The 18,580-nt window shown below is 44.0% G+C and overlaps 1 protein-coding gene across 2 annotated transcripts in view; it reads left to right on the forward strand.

Moving 5' to 3' along the window:
- The first annotated feature begins 4,122 nt into the window (after window positions 1-4,122).
- Window positions 4,123-18,580, forward strand: part of LOC311522807 (transmembrane protein 263-like) — a 319,554-nt gene continuing 305,096 nt past the window's right edge. For both annotated transcript variants that reach the window (XM_084632309.1, XM_084632310.1), the window contains exon 1: window positions 4,123-4,270. Coding sequence is in view for 1 of the 2 variants with exons in the window: in XM_084632310.1 (XP_084488436.1) it covers window positions 4,265-4,270 (6 nt within the window). In the remaining variant the exon portion in view is untranslated. The remainder of the gene's footprint in view (window positions 4,271-18,580) is intronic.

Genomic DNA, 18,580 nt, shown 5'->3' on the forward strand with positions numbered 1-18,580 from the left:
AGTAGTAATCAGCATGTAGAGAGGAAGGATGGATCAATGACATCTTTGGTGTTAGGCTGGGAGCTGGAAGATCTATGTTCAACTCCTTTCTGTGCCACAGACTTCCTGTGTGATCTTGGCAAGTCACTTAATCTCTCTGGGTAGGATCCACGAAGGGTCTTAGACATTGCCATCCAGAGTGTGGCGGTGCCTGTAAAATCACAGGAACATGCTGTGATACGCAAAGCTGAGTTAGGTGCATAGACTCCATATACAGTACAAGGAATGGAGAGTGATAGGCACCTAAGAATGTAATTCACAAAAGCCAGCACACTAAGTGCAGAGCCACCTCAGGTACCCAATGGGAGATTCTGACAACAGGGGTGTGTGCTAAGCCCCACTTCTCTTTTGAACATAGGTACCTAAATCTAAGTTGCAGGGAGCTGTCTATCTCTGTTTAATGACCCACAGACTGGAACCAGGTGACTGGAGTCAGGCAGCTTAGGCACCTCTTGCAAGAATGAGTTAGGGGCCTGCCTCATTTCACACAAAATGGCAGGAGGAGGGGTGCTTCTGCTTCCACTCACCTTCTAACATCTAGCCCAGTGGTTAAGAGTCCTTGTTTGGGATGTGGGAGACCCTGGTTCAATTCCCCTCCTGCAAGAGAGAAGAAAAATTTGAAACTATGGGTGTCCCATGTGAGTACCCTAACCACTGAGCTATATGCTATTCTGAAGTGGGCCTCCCTCAATTTCTCCTGTTGAAGCTGTTCTACTGTGGATAAATAATGAAAGCATGATTGGTGCAGAGTGACCAGACCCAGGGTCTCCCAGGTGGGTGCCTTAACCACTGGACTACAAAGTCTTTTCTCTCACACTCTGGCCCAATGACTATTTAAGTACTTATTCACAATGGAACAGTCATTGGGCCAGAGGGAAAGAGTGTGAGAATGACTCTGTAGTCTAGTGGGCCCTGGTGCTCCCATTCCCCACCTGCGAAATGGGGATAATAGCACTTCCTCAGAGAGGTGTTGTGAGACTAAATACATTTAAAAGCAGATTGTGAGGTGCTCAGGTAACTACAGTAAAGGGGCCATATACGATAGATAGATTTAGTGTCTATCTCTCAAGTGGTAATGTACTTACTCAAACACAGATGTTCCTTCCTAAAATGCAGGGGATGGACTAAGAGGGACTTTTAGTCCTTTCCATCCCAATTGTTCTCTGTTTACATTTTTCTTGTTCTCTCTGGGGGGAGGTACTGGGTTATTTGTTTGCTAATGTTCTAGGTGTGTTGGGAGCGGTCTAGTCTTCTTTATTTCTCTCAGGGTGACGGATGGTTTCTTGTTTTGTGTGTGGGTCTTTATTTGCTTCGGAAGTTGTGGCTATTGGTTACTAAGCACTGAGCCCTAACTAATGGTTAAGTTATTTAGCTGAAAATAATGCCAGTAGTAGTAGTACTCTTTAGCATATGGCCAATCTGCTGCCACCAGGCCATGACCACCTGTCACAATGAATTACCACTATTTATTCTTTCTTCATTATGTAGCGTACAATTTTCACTTGTTTTTTTGTAGTATTTCTCATTTTAATGACAGGCAATACAAATGCCACACAGTACAGTACATGACATCAAGTAACCAGTGCTGAATGCAGTGTATAAGTAAACAGGCACAACAATGTAGGTCAACTATGCTTTACAATACAGGTCACCTGCGCTTAGGCAGGTATCCTGGAGAGGTAAAATATGACCTCAAGGTCTGGTTTTAAGCTTAGTATCAACAATAATCTCTTATTTTCATATCTCAGTCTAATTAGGCTGGTTTACAATATACATTCATTATCTGAATGTATTACAATATGTGTAACTAAAAGCATTGTCTTTTGTGGTGCTGAAATTTGGGATCTCATCCTTTGTTCAGACTCGAATCTCTGGATTGGTGGCCAAAGCATGAAGGGGCATCTGAATATTTAGTAGAGCTGGCGTGTAAAAACCTTGCAATGCTGGCTATGAAAAGTGCCATACGAACATCTGTTCTCACTTTCAGGTGACATTGTAAATAAGAAGCGGGCAGAATTATCTCCTGCAAATGTAAATGAACTTGTTTCTCTTAGCGATTGACTGAAAAAGAAGTAAGACTGAGTGGACTTGTAGACGCTAAAGTTTTACATTGTTTTGTTTTTGAGTGCAGTTATGTAACCAAAAAAAAAATCTACATCTGTAAGTTGCACTTTCACGATAAAGAGAGTACACTATGGTACTAGTATGAGGTGAATTGAAAAATATTATTTATGTTACCATTTTTACAATGCAAATATTTCTAATAAAAATAATATAAAGTAAGCACTGTAGATTTTGTATTCTGTGTTGTAATTGAAATAAATACATGTGAAAATGTAGAAGAACATCCAAAATATTTAATACATTTCAATTGGTATTCTATTGTTTAACAGGGCGATTAAAACTGCAATTAATCACGGTTAATTTGTTTAAATCGTGATTAATTTTTTGAGTTAATTGTGAGAGTAAACTGTGATTAATCGACAGCCCTAATTTTTTCATAAACTTTATTAGTACATACATATGTCTGTGTCGTACTGGGGCGAAAAAAAAAGTTTATTTGAATAAGCACTTATCTGGGAGTGAGATCTAAAGTATTTGCTACACCTAGTAAAGCAGTAGATCACTCTCCCTCAGGAGCAAGAGAGAAGCAGGAAGTAAGTGTCACAGATCATCCCCAGACTCACAAAATCCTCCCTGAGAGACACTTCCTTTACAGGGCTCTTTTTCTGGGTGATGCAGCTCTGTGCCACTCTATACTCAGGATATTCAGTAAATGCTCGATCTGGCCCTAAATGTTTACACAATCTGAGACCAACAGAAATATTTCAAAAAAAGAAAAGGAGTACTTGTGGCACCTTAGAGACTCGCAAAAGCTTATGCTCAAATAAATTTGTTAGTCTCTAAGGTGTTACAAGTACTCCTTTTCTTTTTGCGAATACAGACTAACACAGCTGTTACTCTGAAACCTGAGAAATATTTCAGTAAGAATGTTTTCAAAATAATTTTAATAGAAAGGGTTTAATTTTTATTTTAACAACTGACTGTTCCCCTGTTATGTGAAACCAAGCTTACATGTGTATGGGCAGGGAGAATGGTGAAGTTCTTTACGGTAATGGGCAATGGGGGGGATTTTGGAGGAAAGATCTGAGCAGATCAATTCTAAATATTTTTTGTCAAAGTTGGTGGTTGGAGTTGTCAGAGATGTGAGTCTGAACAAGGGATGAGATCCCAAATTTCAGCACCACAAAAGACAATGCTTTCAGTTATATTACAGATAATGAATGTATGTTGTAAACCAGCCTAATTAGACTGAGATATGAAAATAAGAGATTATTGTTGATACTGTGCTTAGGCAGGCACGCCTTGTTGGATTTCTCACCATTTACTAAGGGTAACCATTGGTCTGAAGCAGTGTGGCCATTTGTCTGTTCTTAAAGTTTGTGAAATTCTTTGAAAATTAAGGGGACTGTGTAAGGGCAACAACTGCTAAGGGTAAAATGCAGTTTAGCATGCCCTCACTCCTGTGGGATAGCACATCTCAAAATCCCATTGGCCCTGACAGCATGTAACCATTACATGGAGAGACCTCCATGGGTTTACTATTATTTAGTGCTGAGTGATAGAGGCGACTGGGCAGGAAGGCAGAAGGCTAGTGGATGGCCAGGGAAGGTTGCGAGTGGATAAACCTTCAGTGCCAACTACCTCTGATGCTGTTTCTTACTGCACGACATCCCCTCACCCCACAAGCTCCCCAGACGCTATGGCGGGGCAGGAATGGGAAGCTGATGTGTCCAAAAGCATAAGGCAAGGAAAGGGGGTGGCAGACGAGGTGTGCTGGGTGCGATGACAAAGGGGGAACTCAAGATCTGAGGGGGAAGAACTGGAGGGGGGAGCTATTCACTCCCAGGAGTGACGGAGCCCGTGCCGCGGGGGGCGTGCCCAGGGGGCAGTGTGCGGAAGAAGCTCCTGCCCAAGGCGCCAGTGTTTGATGACAGCGCCTCTATCACTCCCCCCGCCCCCTCCCCAAGATGGCGGCGCCAGGCAACCTGCCCGGCCACAGCGTTTCCGGTTCCGGCTGGGTTGCCATGGCGCTCTGTCCCGCCCCCCGCTCTGTGTTTACATCGGGCAGGAGGAGCTGGGGAGTCCGCAGCCGTCGCGTCCCGCTCCGTGCGCTGTAGCGCTCCATCCGCCTCGAGCTGCGGGAGGGCAAGAGCGCGCCGGCATGAAGGTGAGTAGGGGGCTCCGCCCCCTCCCCGGGGAGGGGCTGGGCGTGGAGGGCTCGCTCAGCTCGCAGCCTTGGGGACAGGGGTGGGTGTCGCCGCCTCCTTGGCTGGGCAGCAGGCGGGCTCCGGGAGTGGGGGGCTCACACTCCGCGCGGGGGCCACCTGTAGAGGGGGGAAGAGCAGAATGCGGGGAGCGAAGGCCCGTCTCCCCCCCCCCCGGCTATCTGGGGAGCAAGGAGCGGTGAGGGGCATTCCTGGAGGGGCCTCCCTCCACCTGCAGCTGCAGGCAGTGAGGGTGCCTCTGGTTAATGGCACTATGTGCTTGCTTTTGCCTGATTTAGGAAGCGTGGGATGGTGTCAGTGATGGGCAGGGCCCTGGGAGTGTGTTGTATGTCATCAATTTATTATCATTGCCGCTAATCAGTCTGGGGCGCGTAAAGGAGCGAAGTGGGTTGAAAAGTGGATCAGCTTTGCAGGGCGGTCTTTTGTGGAGCACCGGTTGTGCTACTCTTGCTGTACAAAATGCAGGTAAAGACACGGATCTTGCCTCATGAAGCTTACAGTCTCTGGATTGTAGCCTCCCTTTTATTGGGCTTTAATTCATCTATTCTTTCCCACTGTCTTTTCGTTAATCTTCTAGACGTGACATTTAAATAATGCCTTCCATCTGGGGAACTCAGCAGACTTTTTGAAAACTAGGTATACTTGGGTCACATCATCTATCAATGGAATGTGTGTGAGCACCTTTTGGGTGGGACATGGTCACTCTTAAACAGTTCACAGTAATGCTACCTAACAGTTTAAGACAGGAAAGAAAGAAGGAAAAATCCCACATTCACTTGACATTGCAGGAAAATGTAAGGTAGGCAAAATGTAGCCCAAAATGATATGGGACTAGGATTCCACAATTAACACACCTATTCTTGAAGGATGGGATCTTCAACAAATGGTCAGGTTCTCATCTTTATGACTCATCTTTAGGAGTTCTCTTAAAATCAATTCTTGCCACTACAGCTCCTCTAACTTTGTGCTAAATCAGTACTAATTCAGGAGGCTAAATTACTAGTGCAGTTTTTTGTATTGTGCTTGATTTTTTTTTCTTTGTCAGTAACCCATCCGAGTAACTGACGAGGTTTGATTATGCTTACTTTATAACCTCTGAGGAGATCATTCTAAGCTGATATGGCAGCAAATGGCCAAGAAACATGCAAGTGTCAATTGTCTTCTTTCTCCATAGTTGTCAGTTACTGCTTGGGTATGGGGAAGAACAGAGGTATTTGTATTTGATGCTATAGAAATTAAAGTTTCTAGAGCCCTCTAGTTTGGTGTGATTTGTTCTATTGGTTTTGCATAATGTTGCCTCTTGAACAAGATTACTGTCTAGTGGGGAAGAAAGGAAGACTGATTTATTTTAGGCTCTTCACTGAAAACAGAACTAGCTAGGAGGTCGAATAAGGTTTGTCTTTGCTTCTTTACCCCTTTCCTATGTTCTTGTTTCCCTGGGAAGGGACTCCCCTGCTTTTCCTACTACCTCCTGCAAAGAGTTGTGTGGACAATCTTTCCATCGGTTCTTTAAAAGTCCTCCACCTCCAGGAATAGCTCCAGTGTCTGCATCTCCCCGCCCCCACCTCCCCCTTAGCCTTTCCAAACAGCTGGAATGAAATTGACACTGTTGTTGCCAGTTTCATGGGTGTCCTAGGGCTCTCAATAGCAATGGGCTAACCAAAGTCATGCCAATTTCACTTTCTGGATGCTTGGGAACCTTATGTGCAGTGGTCAAGGCAGGCATTCTAGCTGCCTGGGTTGTAAAAACAGCACTGTATCAGTTCTGATTTGGAAATGTTATCTTCACAGTACCCTGAAAAGTGACTAAAAACAGGATTGTGGATTTCAGGTTCATTATCTCTGAATGACTTTGTGTCAGATATGCTCTATTTACAAGCACAACCGACTTCCCTAACTATCATCTCTGCAGACTCAATCTGGCATCAAGCAGAGTTCTCACCTTCTCATGCATCTTTCCCAGCAATAAAGGTTGTGTTGGCCAAATCAGACTGTAAACTATTTGGGGAAGGGACTACATGTTTTCCTTTGTGTTTTGTACAGGACCTAGGACAATGGGGGATTAGCCACTACTGTAATGTAAGTCACTATTCGGAGCTCGTACTTCAACCTATGTATCCAGTTTACCCCATTTTCCATAGTGTGTGCCCTTAGGAACACTTTTGCTGTTTGTGGCTGTGCACTGGTGTCACTGACTGGAACATTATTAACGATTATCCTGATGCACAAGCTTAGTCTTGCAGAGCCAACACAGCTGTTTTTTTTAACAGAAGTTTAAAAAAAAAAAAAGGCAATAAAGATTTATTTTAGTCCCTAAAGTCAGAAGAGATGACTGATATACACAGTAAGCACAACTCTGCAGTAAGAAGGGCCATTTTTATTTATATATATATATATATTATAATCAGAGGCTAAATGCAACTTGTTCTTAAATTATGCAGAAATTGATGTTTTAGCCTAATTCTTCATACCACATACACAGTCTTACAAAAGAAAGTTTGCTATTTGCCAGTGTGTGGAGTGGTGTTTTTTTTTTTTTTCCACCCCACCCCTCCCCTGACACTAAGGGATTTTTCTGCCTCTGAATGCTTGTTACTCAAGGCTAAAAAGAATCCTATGGCAGCATGGGACAACCAAAAATCCATTCCAAGCAAATGTAATTAAACTACTTAATGCATCTGGAAAAGTTGCTGAGTTATCTTTAAAACCAAAACCCAAACCCATTGAAGTGCTTGCTGAACAACACATTCATCTGAGGCTGAAAATAAAAAGATTTCCTGCAGGCACCATTTCCTTGAACAAAGAAGAAATGGATAATTTTCCTGATATGCCTATTACTTTTTCTAAATTCTTCCTGTCTCCACTTAGTTGTGCACTTTACTGCACTTTGGTAAGAATGCTCATGGCCTATCTTATGTGGGCTCATCCCAAAGGGAATTTGGTTAGATCTTTTTGTACAACCTTCTTTATGTAATTACTCATGCATATGGTTCATGACCATAATAAGGTAGGTGCCTGCCCATTTTCCGTATGTGGCATTCCAAGTGTCTGTAATTTTGCTTCTGATCAGTGACCTAAGCATTTATATCAGTCAATTTCTTAATAAATCATATATGTCAATATGATCAAACTACCTAGTTACAATATTGCAAATGCCCCCAAACAGTCCCCTTATTTCAAAATAACTTCCATAAGCTTGCAAAGTGCCTGTCCTTCTGTGTTCATTTGTTTGTTACACAGAATGAAAAGGCATAATTTGTGACCTTGGGTTAAACCCTTGGGCCTTGTTTAGTTCACTTAAATTCAGTCCTTAGCATAAGCCTATCACACTAGGCCTCACATTAATAAAACAGCCTTTTATATCCCAGCAAAACCTAACAATGCAATTATTTGTGTCCTCCTACTTGCCCTCAGCGTATTTCGACCTGATAGCAATTAAAACCTATCAATATTATATGCCTATAGTGTTATTACAAAGGTATGACAGGGTCATAGGTCAACATAATTTTCAATCTTACATCTGAGCAATCGGTCAGTCAACCCACCTAGGATTTTTAAGTGCAGAACTGATCAGCAGTTTGTGGAATGGATCTGTACTATACATACCTCTGCAGTATGCCTCACCTTCTGAGACAATCACATGTTGGGAGTTTTTCTGAGACTTCTTTCCACTTGTCTTTGTAAGAGCTCGGTTTGACTTCAGCCTTTGTGACTTAAGTATTTTATTTGGCATACAGCAGTGCTATGCTGAGTTGATTAGACTCAAACTGCAGTGGGGTTGGATGCAAGGTACATCACAGCTCCAAAGTTACATAGAAATCCTCTCTCTTTATATTCATTGCATTCACTATGTATTGCATCACGCTTTTGAATTGGTTTTGTTACTTTGCAGGAACCATTCCCTGTGCAGCACATGCCGTCCATGGTTCAACTTTGTTTTTAACTCATCTCTACATTACTAACTTACTTTGTCCCTTGTTGTCTAGTTCATAGTAAATAGTTCTCTGAGAGTTCTCCCTCTTATCTTAACTGACTCAAGCATTTTGTCGTTTTTAGCCTACTGTCCTATTTACTTCTCTTACTTGGCACAAATGTCTTGTTTTCAGGCTCATGATTCATTTACCTCCCTAATCCTATCTTCCAAAGAATGAGGCCTCCCCCGATGTATTAATTACACATGTCAGGTCAAAACTTAGCTACATCATGCAAGATTAAAGTTCTGAAAACAATATCTTCCCCCTCCTAGTTTATTAACAAGCCAAACGTATCGGAAACACTTGTATCAGGAACCTCTCCCCCACAATGCTGTTTCCTCTGTCTTCCCCATTCTTCACTCATGCTTGCAAATAACCTTTCTTGCCTTATACCAGCATCTCACAAGCTGTAGCTCCTACATCCAAGGATAGTAAGGAGTTACAGGCGATCATTGTCCCTCTGGAGGTACCTAGAGAGACCTCACCATATTTGCCCACCCTGTGGAGAGAGAGAGAGACTGCTCTTCTTGGGTCCCTTCATGCTGAGGCTTTGATTTTATTGTACTTGTTCCCAGCCTACTGTTCTCATGGAGGCTAGGCTAGAAGTCTAAAAACTCCCTTAACCTGGAGCATAGCAGGGAATAAGGCATATGTTGTACCTGGGAAGTGAATCCTTCTACATGGTCCAGATCACATTGTGGTATATGTGTGTTATGAGGTAAAAGAAAAATTGGGACAACCTTAATTTGTTGACCAACAGGAAAAAAACAGGTTTAAGTTTTCTTTGAACAAGTCACCTTACCTATTCTTTTCAAACTTTTTTTTTAACCTTTTCATCTCCAGACTAAGTCTATTTTAAATATTTTCTTCCAGTTTCCTACTTCACTGTTCCATTTGGTAGATGATTCTCTGTATCTTGGAGGTTTCTGTGGTTCACCCTACCAAAATATTGTATGTGTAGTATTTTTTTACACTGTCTTCCGTATCATACTTCAGGGGGAATTCTGCACCAAAAATTTTAAACTTCTGCGCACAATATTTTCAAATTCTGCATATTTTATTTGTCAAAATAACACCATATAATACCTGTTGGCAAGTATGTCTGTAACAATACAGACAACAAAAAAGATTCAGCTAATGGTTTTTGACATAGATTCTTTATTATGCATCTTAATACAGAACTCTGAGTAATAATTCATTTAAACTTCAATACAGAACCGTATTTCCTGCACCCCTCAGAAGCAGTGCAAAGGCTTGGGGGAGTCAGAGGTAATGGAGGAATTGAGGGAGAGGGAAGTAATTGCTGGGAAGAAGCCTGGGTGTGAATTTGGAGGGTTGTTGGGTATGGGTGGGAATAGTATGGAACAGTTTCTTTTTGGGGGGGGACGGGAGGGATTGTTAGGGAGCTTCCCCCATGCAGACCCTGGCTGACCCCTAGCCTCTCGCATTCAGTCAGGCACACCTGCCCCTGTCCCCATGTGTCCTTGCACCCCCTGTACTACATGTGTCCCTCCACCCCCACAGACACCTACTTCTCCTGCCCCCATGTGTCTCTGTGCACCCACTCAGCCAGCCCCTCACCATGTGGCCCTGTACCTTCCTCCCCCTTGTGGTCCTGTGCCTCCACTCCCATTCAGCCCCTGCCCCAGTTTGTCCTCCCCCAGCAGCCCCACGCTGTCTCCCCATAGTCCCTGTCTCCTGACCCAGCCTGACAGGTGCTATGAAGAAGGCAGGCTCTTTCTCTTCCCCAGCTGGTGGATAGCTTCTGCTCTGTTCTATCGCCACAGTACCCTCTGGTGGGCAAAAGGCAGAACTGCAGCATCTTTCCAGCAGAAGCTTTTTTCTGCACAAATATTAAAAATATGTATAGCTCATTCTTTATGTGCACACGCAGTGGCGCAGAATTCCCCCAGGAATAGTTATATTAATCCTACCTAGCAGAGCTGGTTTCTGGACCATTTAAATGAGAAGTATTCCGTCAAGGAGCAACTGTTCTGTCCATCTATAGCCTGGAAATTAACTTGCCCTTCAACAGAAGCTTGTTTACAAACATTAAAGATTTTTCTTTCCCTATCATTCTAGCTGAACTCCAGCATGCTGGGAACCAACAACATTCACTCATAGCTTTTGATAAGGCTGTGTGTGTGTAAATAATACTGTTTAAAGCAAATGAGTTAAAAAGGCTTCTTTGCTATCTGCTTGTTTTTGTAAACTGACGTGTTTGAAAGATGAAATTGGCTTTGCTCTGCCAATGTACCCTGAAAGATGCATAAGACTTTTCTTAACCCCGCTCCCCTAATCAAGAAGGCTAAGGATTTATTTTGTCAGAGATTGACTGTCCGAAACAAAGAACTTTCAAACTTATTTTATTTCCAGTTTATTAATTATAGGGTGTGTTTACATGTTCAAAAACAAAAATATCTTGATGCAACGTGAATATACTGAGAGCTGCAAAGGGGCTTGTCACGGTTCCTTCCCCAGTCTGAACTCTAGGGTACAGATGTGGGAAACTGCATGAAAACCTCCTAAGCTTACTTTTACCAGCTTAGGTTAAGACTTCCCCAAGTTACAAACTATTTTACCCATGGACTTCCACTGCCACCACCAAACATTTATCTGGGTTCCTGAAAAAACGTAGTTTGGAAACGTCTTTCCCCCCAAAAATCCTCCCAACCCTTGCACCCCACTTCCTGGGGAAGCTTTGGTAAAAATCCTCACCAATTTGCATAGGTGACCACAGACCCAAACCCTTGGATCTAAGAACAATGAAAAAGCATTCAGTTTCCTTACAAGAAGACTTTTAATAGAAGTAAAAAAGAATCACCTCTGTAAAATCAGGATGGTAAATACCTTACAGGGTAATTAGATTCAAAATATAGAGAATCCCTCTAGGCTAAACCTTAAGTTACAAAAGAGACACACAGACAAGAATATTCATTCTATTCAGCACAGCTATTTTCTCAGCCATTTAAAGAAATCATCATCTAACACATACCTAGAATTTAGTAAGTAATCTAGCTAAGACTCCATTCCTTGTTCTGTCTCCAGCAAAAGCATCACACAGACCCTTTGTTTTTTTCCCTCCTCCCAGCTTTTGAAAGTATCTTGTCTCCTCATTGATCATTTTGGTCAGGTGCCAGCGAGGTTACCTTTAGCTTCCTAACCCTTTACAAGTGAGAGGATTTTTCCTCTGGCCAGGAGGGATTTTAAAGGGGTTTACCCTTCCCTTTATATTTATGACACGCCCCCCAAATCTCAGCTAGGGTGAAACGCTGGCTGGAATTTCTTCCTGGAGCTCTAGGAAAAAAAAAGGAGTTAATAAGACACATGCACCTCTAAATATACTACCAAGTACATAAAGACTAGCAATATTTTCCACATCTCAAGGACAATTTTAACCAGTTGATTCTGGGAAACTTTCATGGGAGAGTGCATCAGCCACTTTGTTAGAAGCTCCTGAAATGTGTTGGATGTCGAAATCAAAATCTTAGAGAGCTAAACTCCACCGAAGAAGTTTTTTGTTATTTCTCCTGGCAGTATGAAGCCACTGTAGCACAGCATGGTTGGTTTGCAGGTGGAAATGCTGTCCCCAAACATATGGGCTTAGCTTTTCCAGAGCGTAGACAATGGCGTAACATTCTTTTTCACTGACTGACCAGTTGCTTTCCCCCTCAGACAGTTTTTTGCTGAGAAACACTACAGGGTGGAATTCTTGATCCGGTCCTTTCTGCATTAAAACTGCTCCCACACCACGCTCGGATGCCTCTGTGGTTACTAGGAACAGTTTGTCAAAGTCTGGGGCCCTTAGTTCAGGGTCAGACATGAGTGTCGCTTTAAGCTGGTTAAAGGCCTTCTGACACTCTTCGGTCCACTGAACGGCATTTGGCTGTTTCTTTTTGGTTAGGTCTGTCAGTGGGGCGGCGATTTGGCTGTATTGCAGTACAAATCATCTGTAATAACTGGCCAAGCCTAAGAAGGATTGAACCTGTTTCTTTGACTTTGGGACAGGCCACTTTTGGATAGCATCCACTTTGGCCTGTAGGGGGCTGATATTTCCTTGACCCACCTGGTGTCCAAGGTAAGTCACTCTGTTTAGGCCTATTTGACACTTCTTAGCCTTAACCATTAGTCCTGCCTCCCTTATGCGCTCAAAGACTTTTTGTAGATGTTCCAGGTGTTCTGCCCAGGAATCCAAAAATATGGCCACATCATCAAGGTAGGCGACCGCATATTCTCCTAATCCCGCTAGGAGACCATCTACAAGTCTTTGGACGGTGGCAGGTGCATTTCTCAGCCTGAAAGGGAGTACGTTAAATTCATACATCCCGACATGTGGTGAAGGCTGACCTTTCCTTGGCGGATTCATCTAGCGGTACCTGCCAGTACCCCTTGGTTAAGTCCAAGGTAGAGATGAACTGGGCCCGTCCCAGTTTCTCTAATAGTTCATCTGTGCGTGGCATTGGATAGTTGTCTGGGCGAGTTACAGCATTTAGCTTATGGTAGTCAACGCAAAAACGTATCTCCCCATCTGGTTTGGGAACTAGAACCACTGGAGATGCCCATGCACTTCCAGAGGGGCGGATTACACCCATCTGTAACATATCCTGGATCTCTCAGTCTATAGCAGTTTTAGCTTGAGGAGACACCCGGTAAGGTTGGACTTTAATTGGGTGAGCATTACCTGTGTCAATGGAGTGGTATGCCCGTTCAGTTAGTCCTGGGGTGGCTGAGAACGTCGGCACGTAGCTAGTGCACAGCTCCTTGATCTGCTGTCGCTGCATACGCCCAAAGGTCATGGAGAGGTTCACCTCTTCCACACCACCAGCACTTTTCCCTTCGTAGTAGACACCTTCAGGCCACTCAGCATCGTCTTCTCCCTGGGCTGTAAACTGACAAACCTTTAATTCTCTGGAATAAAAGGGCTTTAGAGAATTAACATGGTACACCTTAGGCTTTCGGTTGGAGGTGGGGAATGCTATGAGATAATTAACAGCTCCCAGGTGCTCCTGGACCGTGAATGGCCCTTCCCACAATGCTTCCATTTTATGGGCCTGGAGCACCTTTAAGACCATGACCTGGTCCCCTGCTTTGAAGGAACGCTCTGTGGCATGTTTATCATACCAGGCTTTTTGCTCTTTTTGAGCATCCTGTAAGTTTTCTTTAGCAAGGGCTAAAGAGGTTCGGAGGGTGTTTTGTAGGTTAGTTCCTGGAGAAGGTGTAAATCCCTCCCATTGCTGCTTCACCAACTGTAATGGCCCCTTAACCTCACAGCCATATACAAGTTCAAATGGTGAAAACCCTAAACTGGGATGTGGTATAGCTCTGTAGGCAAAGAGCAACTGCTGCAACACTAGGTCCCAATCATTGGAGTGCTCATTTACGAATTTACGTATCATGGCCCCCAAAGTTCCATTAAACTTCTCCACCATGCCATTTGTTTGATGGTGGTAAGGAGTGGCAACCAAGTGATTTACGCCATGAGCTTCCCAAAGGTTTTCCATAGTTCCTGCCAGGAAATTAGTCCCTGCATCTGTGAGGATGTCGGAGGGCCAACCTACCCTGGCAAAAATGTCTGCTAGTGCCTGGCACACACTTTTAGCCCTGGTGTTGCTTAGAGCTACTGCTTCCGGCCATCGGGTGGCAAAATCCATGAAAGTCAGTATGTACTGCTTTCCTCTGGGTGTCTTTTTTGGAAAAAGACCCAGAATATCCACAGCTATTCGGTGAAATGGAACTTCAATGATGGGGAGTGGCTGGAGAGGGGCTTTGACCTGGTCTGGGGGTTTTCCCACTCTTTGGCACACCTCACAAGCCTGGACATAGGTAGAAACATCCTTGCCCATTCCCTCCCAGTGGAATGACCCCCCCCAAACGGTCTTTGGTCCTGTTCACCCCAGCATGGCCACTAGGATGATCGTGGGCTAAGCTCAAGAGCTTGGCCTGGTATTTAGTTGGAACTACCAACTGTCTCTGAGGATGCCAGTCTTCCTGGTGTCCACCAGAAAGAGTTTCCTTGTATAAAAGTCCTCTTTCTACAACAAACCTGGATCGATTAGAAGAGCTGAGAGGCGGTGGGTTGCTCCGTGCTGCCGTCCAAGCTCTCTGGAGCCTTTCATCTGCTTCCTGTTCGGTCTGGAACTGTTCCCTTGATGCTGGAGACATCAGTTCCTCATTGGATTGTGGACCTATGCTTGGTCCCTCTGGAAGCAATGTAGGGGATGGGGCTGTCTCTGTTGACTGTGAACTGCTCTCCGCTGGGACACTATGTTGGGGTTCAGGCTCCAGCTGAGCCTCTTATGTAGGGTTATGGGCTGCTGCCAGTTCAGGTTTGGTGGGACCCTCTGGTGTTGAGGTTGCAAGTACTGGATTCAGTGCTGGCAATGGGTCTGGTGTTGGTTGTTCGGCTGGTTCCGGTTCTGGGACTGGTTCCGTCTGGGTCTCTGGGACTGGATCCACTACTGCTGTTGCAGACATTGGCCTGGGGTCTGGGTCCGTCACCTCTGACTGGGTCCTGATAGAAGTTTCCGGAACAGAGTTAGGCGTCACGGCTTGTTTAGCCTGGCTGCGGGTGACCATTCCCACCCTCTTGGCCCGCTTCACATGATTGGCCAAGTCTTCCCCCAACAGCATGGGGATGGGATAATCATCATAGACTGCAAAACTCCACATTCCTGACCAGCCATGGTACTGGACAGGCAACTTGGCTGTAGGCAAATTGAAAGAGTTGGACTTGAAGGGTTGAATTGTCACTTGGATCTCTGGGTTGATTAAATTGGGGTCCACTAAGGAAGCATGGATAGCTGACACTTGTGCTCCGGTGTCCCTCCAGGCGGTGACCTTCTTCCCGCCCACACTTCCAGCTTCCCTCCGCTCCAAGGGTATCTGGGAGGTATCTGGGCCTGCGGACCTCTGGTGTGATTCCGGTGCAATGAGCTGTAATCTGTTGGGGTTCTTGGGGCAGTTAGCCTTTACATGCCCCAGCTCGTTACATTTAAAACATCGTCCAGCTGACGGGTCACTTGGGCGAGGCGGTTTGCTGGAGAACGGGGTGGTGGGACGATAAGGTGTCTGGAGGGTTCTATGGGAGGTAGGTGGGGCCTTGCGTGGCCCCCGGTAATAGGGTGTGGTCTGGGGTTGTCCCTTCTGGTCTCCGCTCCAACTGCGACCAGTTTTCTTCTTCTCTGCCACCTCCACCCATCTGGCTCCAATCTCTCCTGCCTCCATTATTGTTTTGGGCTTCCCATCTAGGATGTATCTTTCTGTTTCCTCAGGAACACCCTCTAAGAATTGTTCCATTTGCATCAATCAGGAAGGGCAAATTTTCTGGAGATTCAACACTTGCTCCTGATATCCTGGCATCCCAATGTTTCACAATGTGGTAGGCATGTCGGGTAAATGACACGTCTGGTTTCCACCTTAGGGCTCTGAACCTCCGACGAGAATGCTCGGGTGTTATCCCCATTCTGACTCTTGCCTTGGATTTAAACAGTTCATACTTGTTCATGTGTTCTTTAGGCATTTCAACCACCACCTCAGCTAAGGGTCCACTGAGCTGCGGCCTCAGCTCTACCATGTATTGGTCAGTAGAGATGCTGTACCCAAGGCAGGCCCTTTCGAAGTTTTCTAAGAAGGCCTCAGTATCATCCCCTGCCTTGTAGGTGGGGAACTTTCTGGGATGGGAAGTGGTACCTGGAGAAGGATTGCTAGGGTTTGTTGGTATATTCTGCTGAGCCTTTATCTTCTCCGTCTCCTCCACATGCTTCCTCTCTTTTTCCTTCTCCTCTAGTTCTTTGGCCCTTGCCTCCAGTTCTTTGTCCCTTGCTTCCATAGCTCTCCTGTGAGCAGCCACTTGGTGTTGTTCTGCCTCTTTCGCTGCTTCCCTTTCTTTGTCCCTTGCCTCCATCTCCCTCCTGTGGGCAGCCTCCTGTACCACCTCCTCCATCCGCATGAGTTCTATCTGTCTTTCATGTTCCTTTTGTTTTTCAGCAGCCTCAAATCTGGCTAATTCCAGCTTTTGTTGAGCCGTGGAGTCTGTCATCCTAACCTCTCTGTTTTTAACTAACTTTACACCTGTGGTTTAGAAATAAAACAAACAAAACTTGGCTTGTAAAATTTTTCTGTGCTGGAATAGGATACCTATTCTCTGATAGTGATTGTCAGCCTACAGAAAAAGACAATTCCCTTTGTCTCTGCTCTGGCCCCAAATCAAAGCAAAAAAAACTCCACTATTTGGAAACCTCCTTTCCAGCAGCCCCAAAGGAAAAAAAAAATTCCTTTTTAAAATCTGTATTTCTGGTTCAAAAAATCTCAAATTGATCTCAAAATGATTTCAGGTTAATCCCACCACTCTGCCACCAAGTCAAGGTTCCTTCCCCAGTCTGAACTCTAGGGTACAGATGTGGGGAACTGCATGAAAACCTCCTAAGCTTACTTTTACCAGCTTAGGTTAAGACTTCCCCAAGGTACAAACTATTTTACCCTTGGACTTCCACTGCCACCACCAAACTTTATCTGGGTTCCTGAAAAAACGTAGTTTGGAAACGTCTTTCCCCCCAAAAATCCTCCCAACCCTTGCACCCCACTTCCTGGGGAAGCTTTGGTAAAAATCCTCACCAATTTGCATAGGTGACCACAGACCCAAACCCTTGGATCTTAGAACAATGAAAAAGCATTCAGTTTCCTTACAAGAAGACTTTTAATAGAAGTAAAAAAGAATCATCTCTGTAAAAACAGGATGGTAAATACCTTACAGGGTAATTAGATTCAAAACATAGAGAATCCCTCTAGGCAAAACCTTAAGTTACAAAAAAGACACACAGACAAGAATATTCATTCTATTCAGCACAGCTATTTTCTCAGCCATTTAAAGAAATCATAATCTAACACATACCTAGCTAGATTACTTACTAAATTCTAAGACTCCATTCCTTGTTCTGTCTCTGGCAAAAGCATCACACAGACAGACACAGACCCTTTGTTTTTCTCCCTCCTCCCAGCTTTTGAAAGTATCTTTTCTCCTCATTGGTGGTCAGGAGCCAGCGAGGTTATCTTTAGCTTCTTAACCCTTTACAGGTGAGAGGATTTTTCCTCTGGCCAGGAGGGATTTTAAAGGGGTTTACCCTTCCCTTTATATTTATGACAGGGCTAATGCAATATCCCTGTTTAATAAACATTGTTATCTTTGATTTTGCGGGGTGGCCTGTCTTTACAATAAGTTCCAGTGTGAATCCTGCATTCAGTTTTCTTGTAAGGAAAAGCCATTTACCTTTTGTTCAAATGGAGATTCTGTGAAACTCACATGTCCTCAATGAATATGTGGGCAACTGCCTAAAGGGGAACAGTTTAACCCCTAAGAAAGAAAACTATTTCTTTGAGAGAGGTGTGTGTTGTTTATTTAAAGCCATTTTAAAATCAGCACTGTTAATAGATTGATTACTTGTCTGCACAGTGGTTTATACAGCACTAGTCATGTTTCTCAAAAAAAGTAATCTCTTTTAGAGTGAGCGACCCTTCTCCATCTGGTTATGGATTCAATGCAACTTTAACAAGGCGAAAGGAATGAAAGCCAAAATGGGGAAAGAACAAGTTAAAGAATATTTAGATAAGTAAGATGTATTCAAGTTGGCAGGGCCTGATGAAATTCATCCTAAGGTGCTTAAGAAACTGGCTGAAGCGATCTCAGAACTGTTAGCAATTATATTCGAGAACTCATGGAAGATGGGTGAGGTCCCAGAAGGCTGGAGAAGGGCAAACATACCATCTGCCTTTCAAAAAAGGGAGACAAAGAGGAGCTGGGGAATTATAGACTAGTGAGTCTAACTTCGATACCTGGAAAGATACTGGAACAAATTATTAAACAATCAGTCTGTAAGCACCTAGGGGATAATGGGGTTATAAGTAATAACCAGCATGGGTTTGTCAACAACAAATCATGCCAAATGAACCTAATTTCCTTCTTTGCCAGAGTTACTGGCCTAGCGGATGGGGGAACCAGTAGATGTGATATATTTTGATTTTTAGTAAGACATTTGATACAATTCCATATGAAATTCTCATAATGGACTTAATCTGCAGCAAGAGAGATTTAGGTTAGGTATTAGGAAGAGCATTCTAAATAGAAAGGTAATTAAGCTCTGAACTAGGCTTTCAAGAGTGGTTGTGGAATCCACATCATTGGAAGTTTTAAGAAGAAATTGGACAAACACATCAGGCCTGTCTTAAGTTTACAGTGGACTGGACTACATGACCTCTGGAGGTCCCTTCCAGCCTTACATTTCT

The sequence above is a fragment of the Lepidochelys olivacea genome, assembly GCF_965140295.1.
Source record: "Lepidochelys olivacea isolate rLepOli2 genome assembly, chromosome: 6".
NCBI lineage: Eukaryota > Metazoa > Chordata > Testudines > Cheloniidae > Lepidochelys > Lepidochelys olivacea.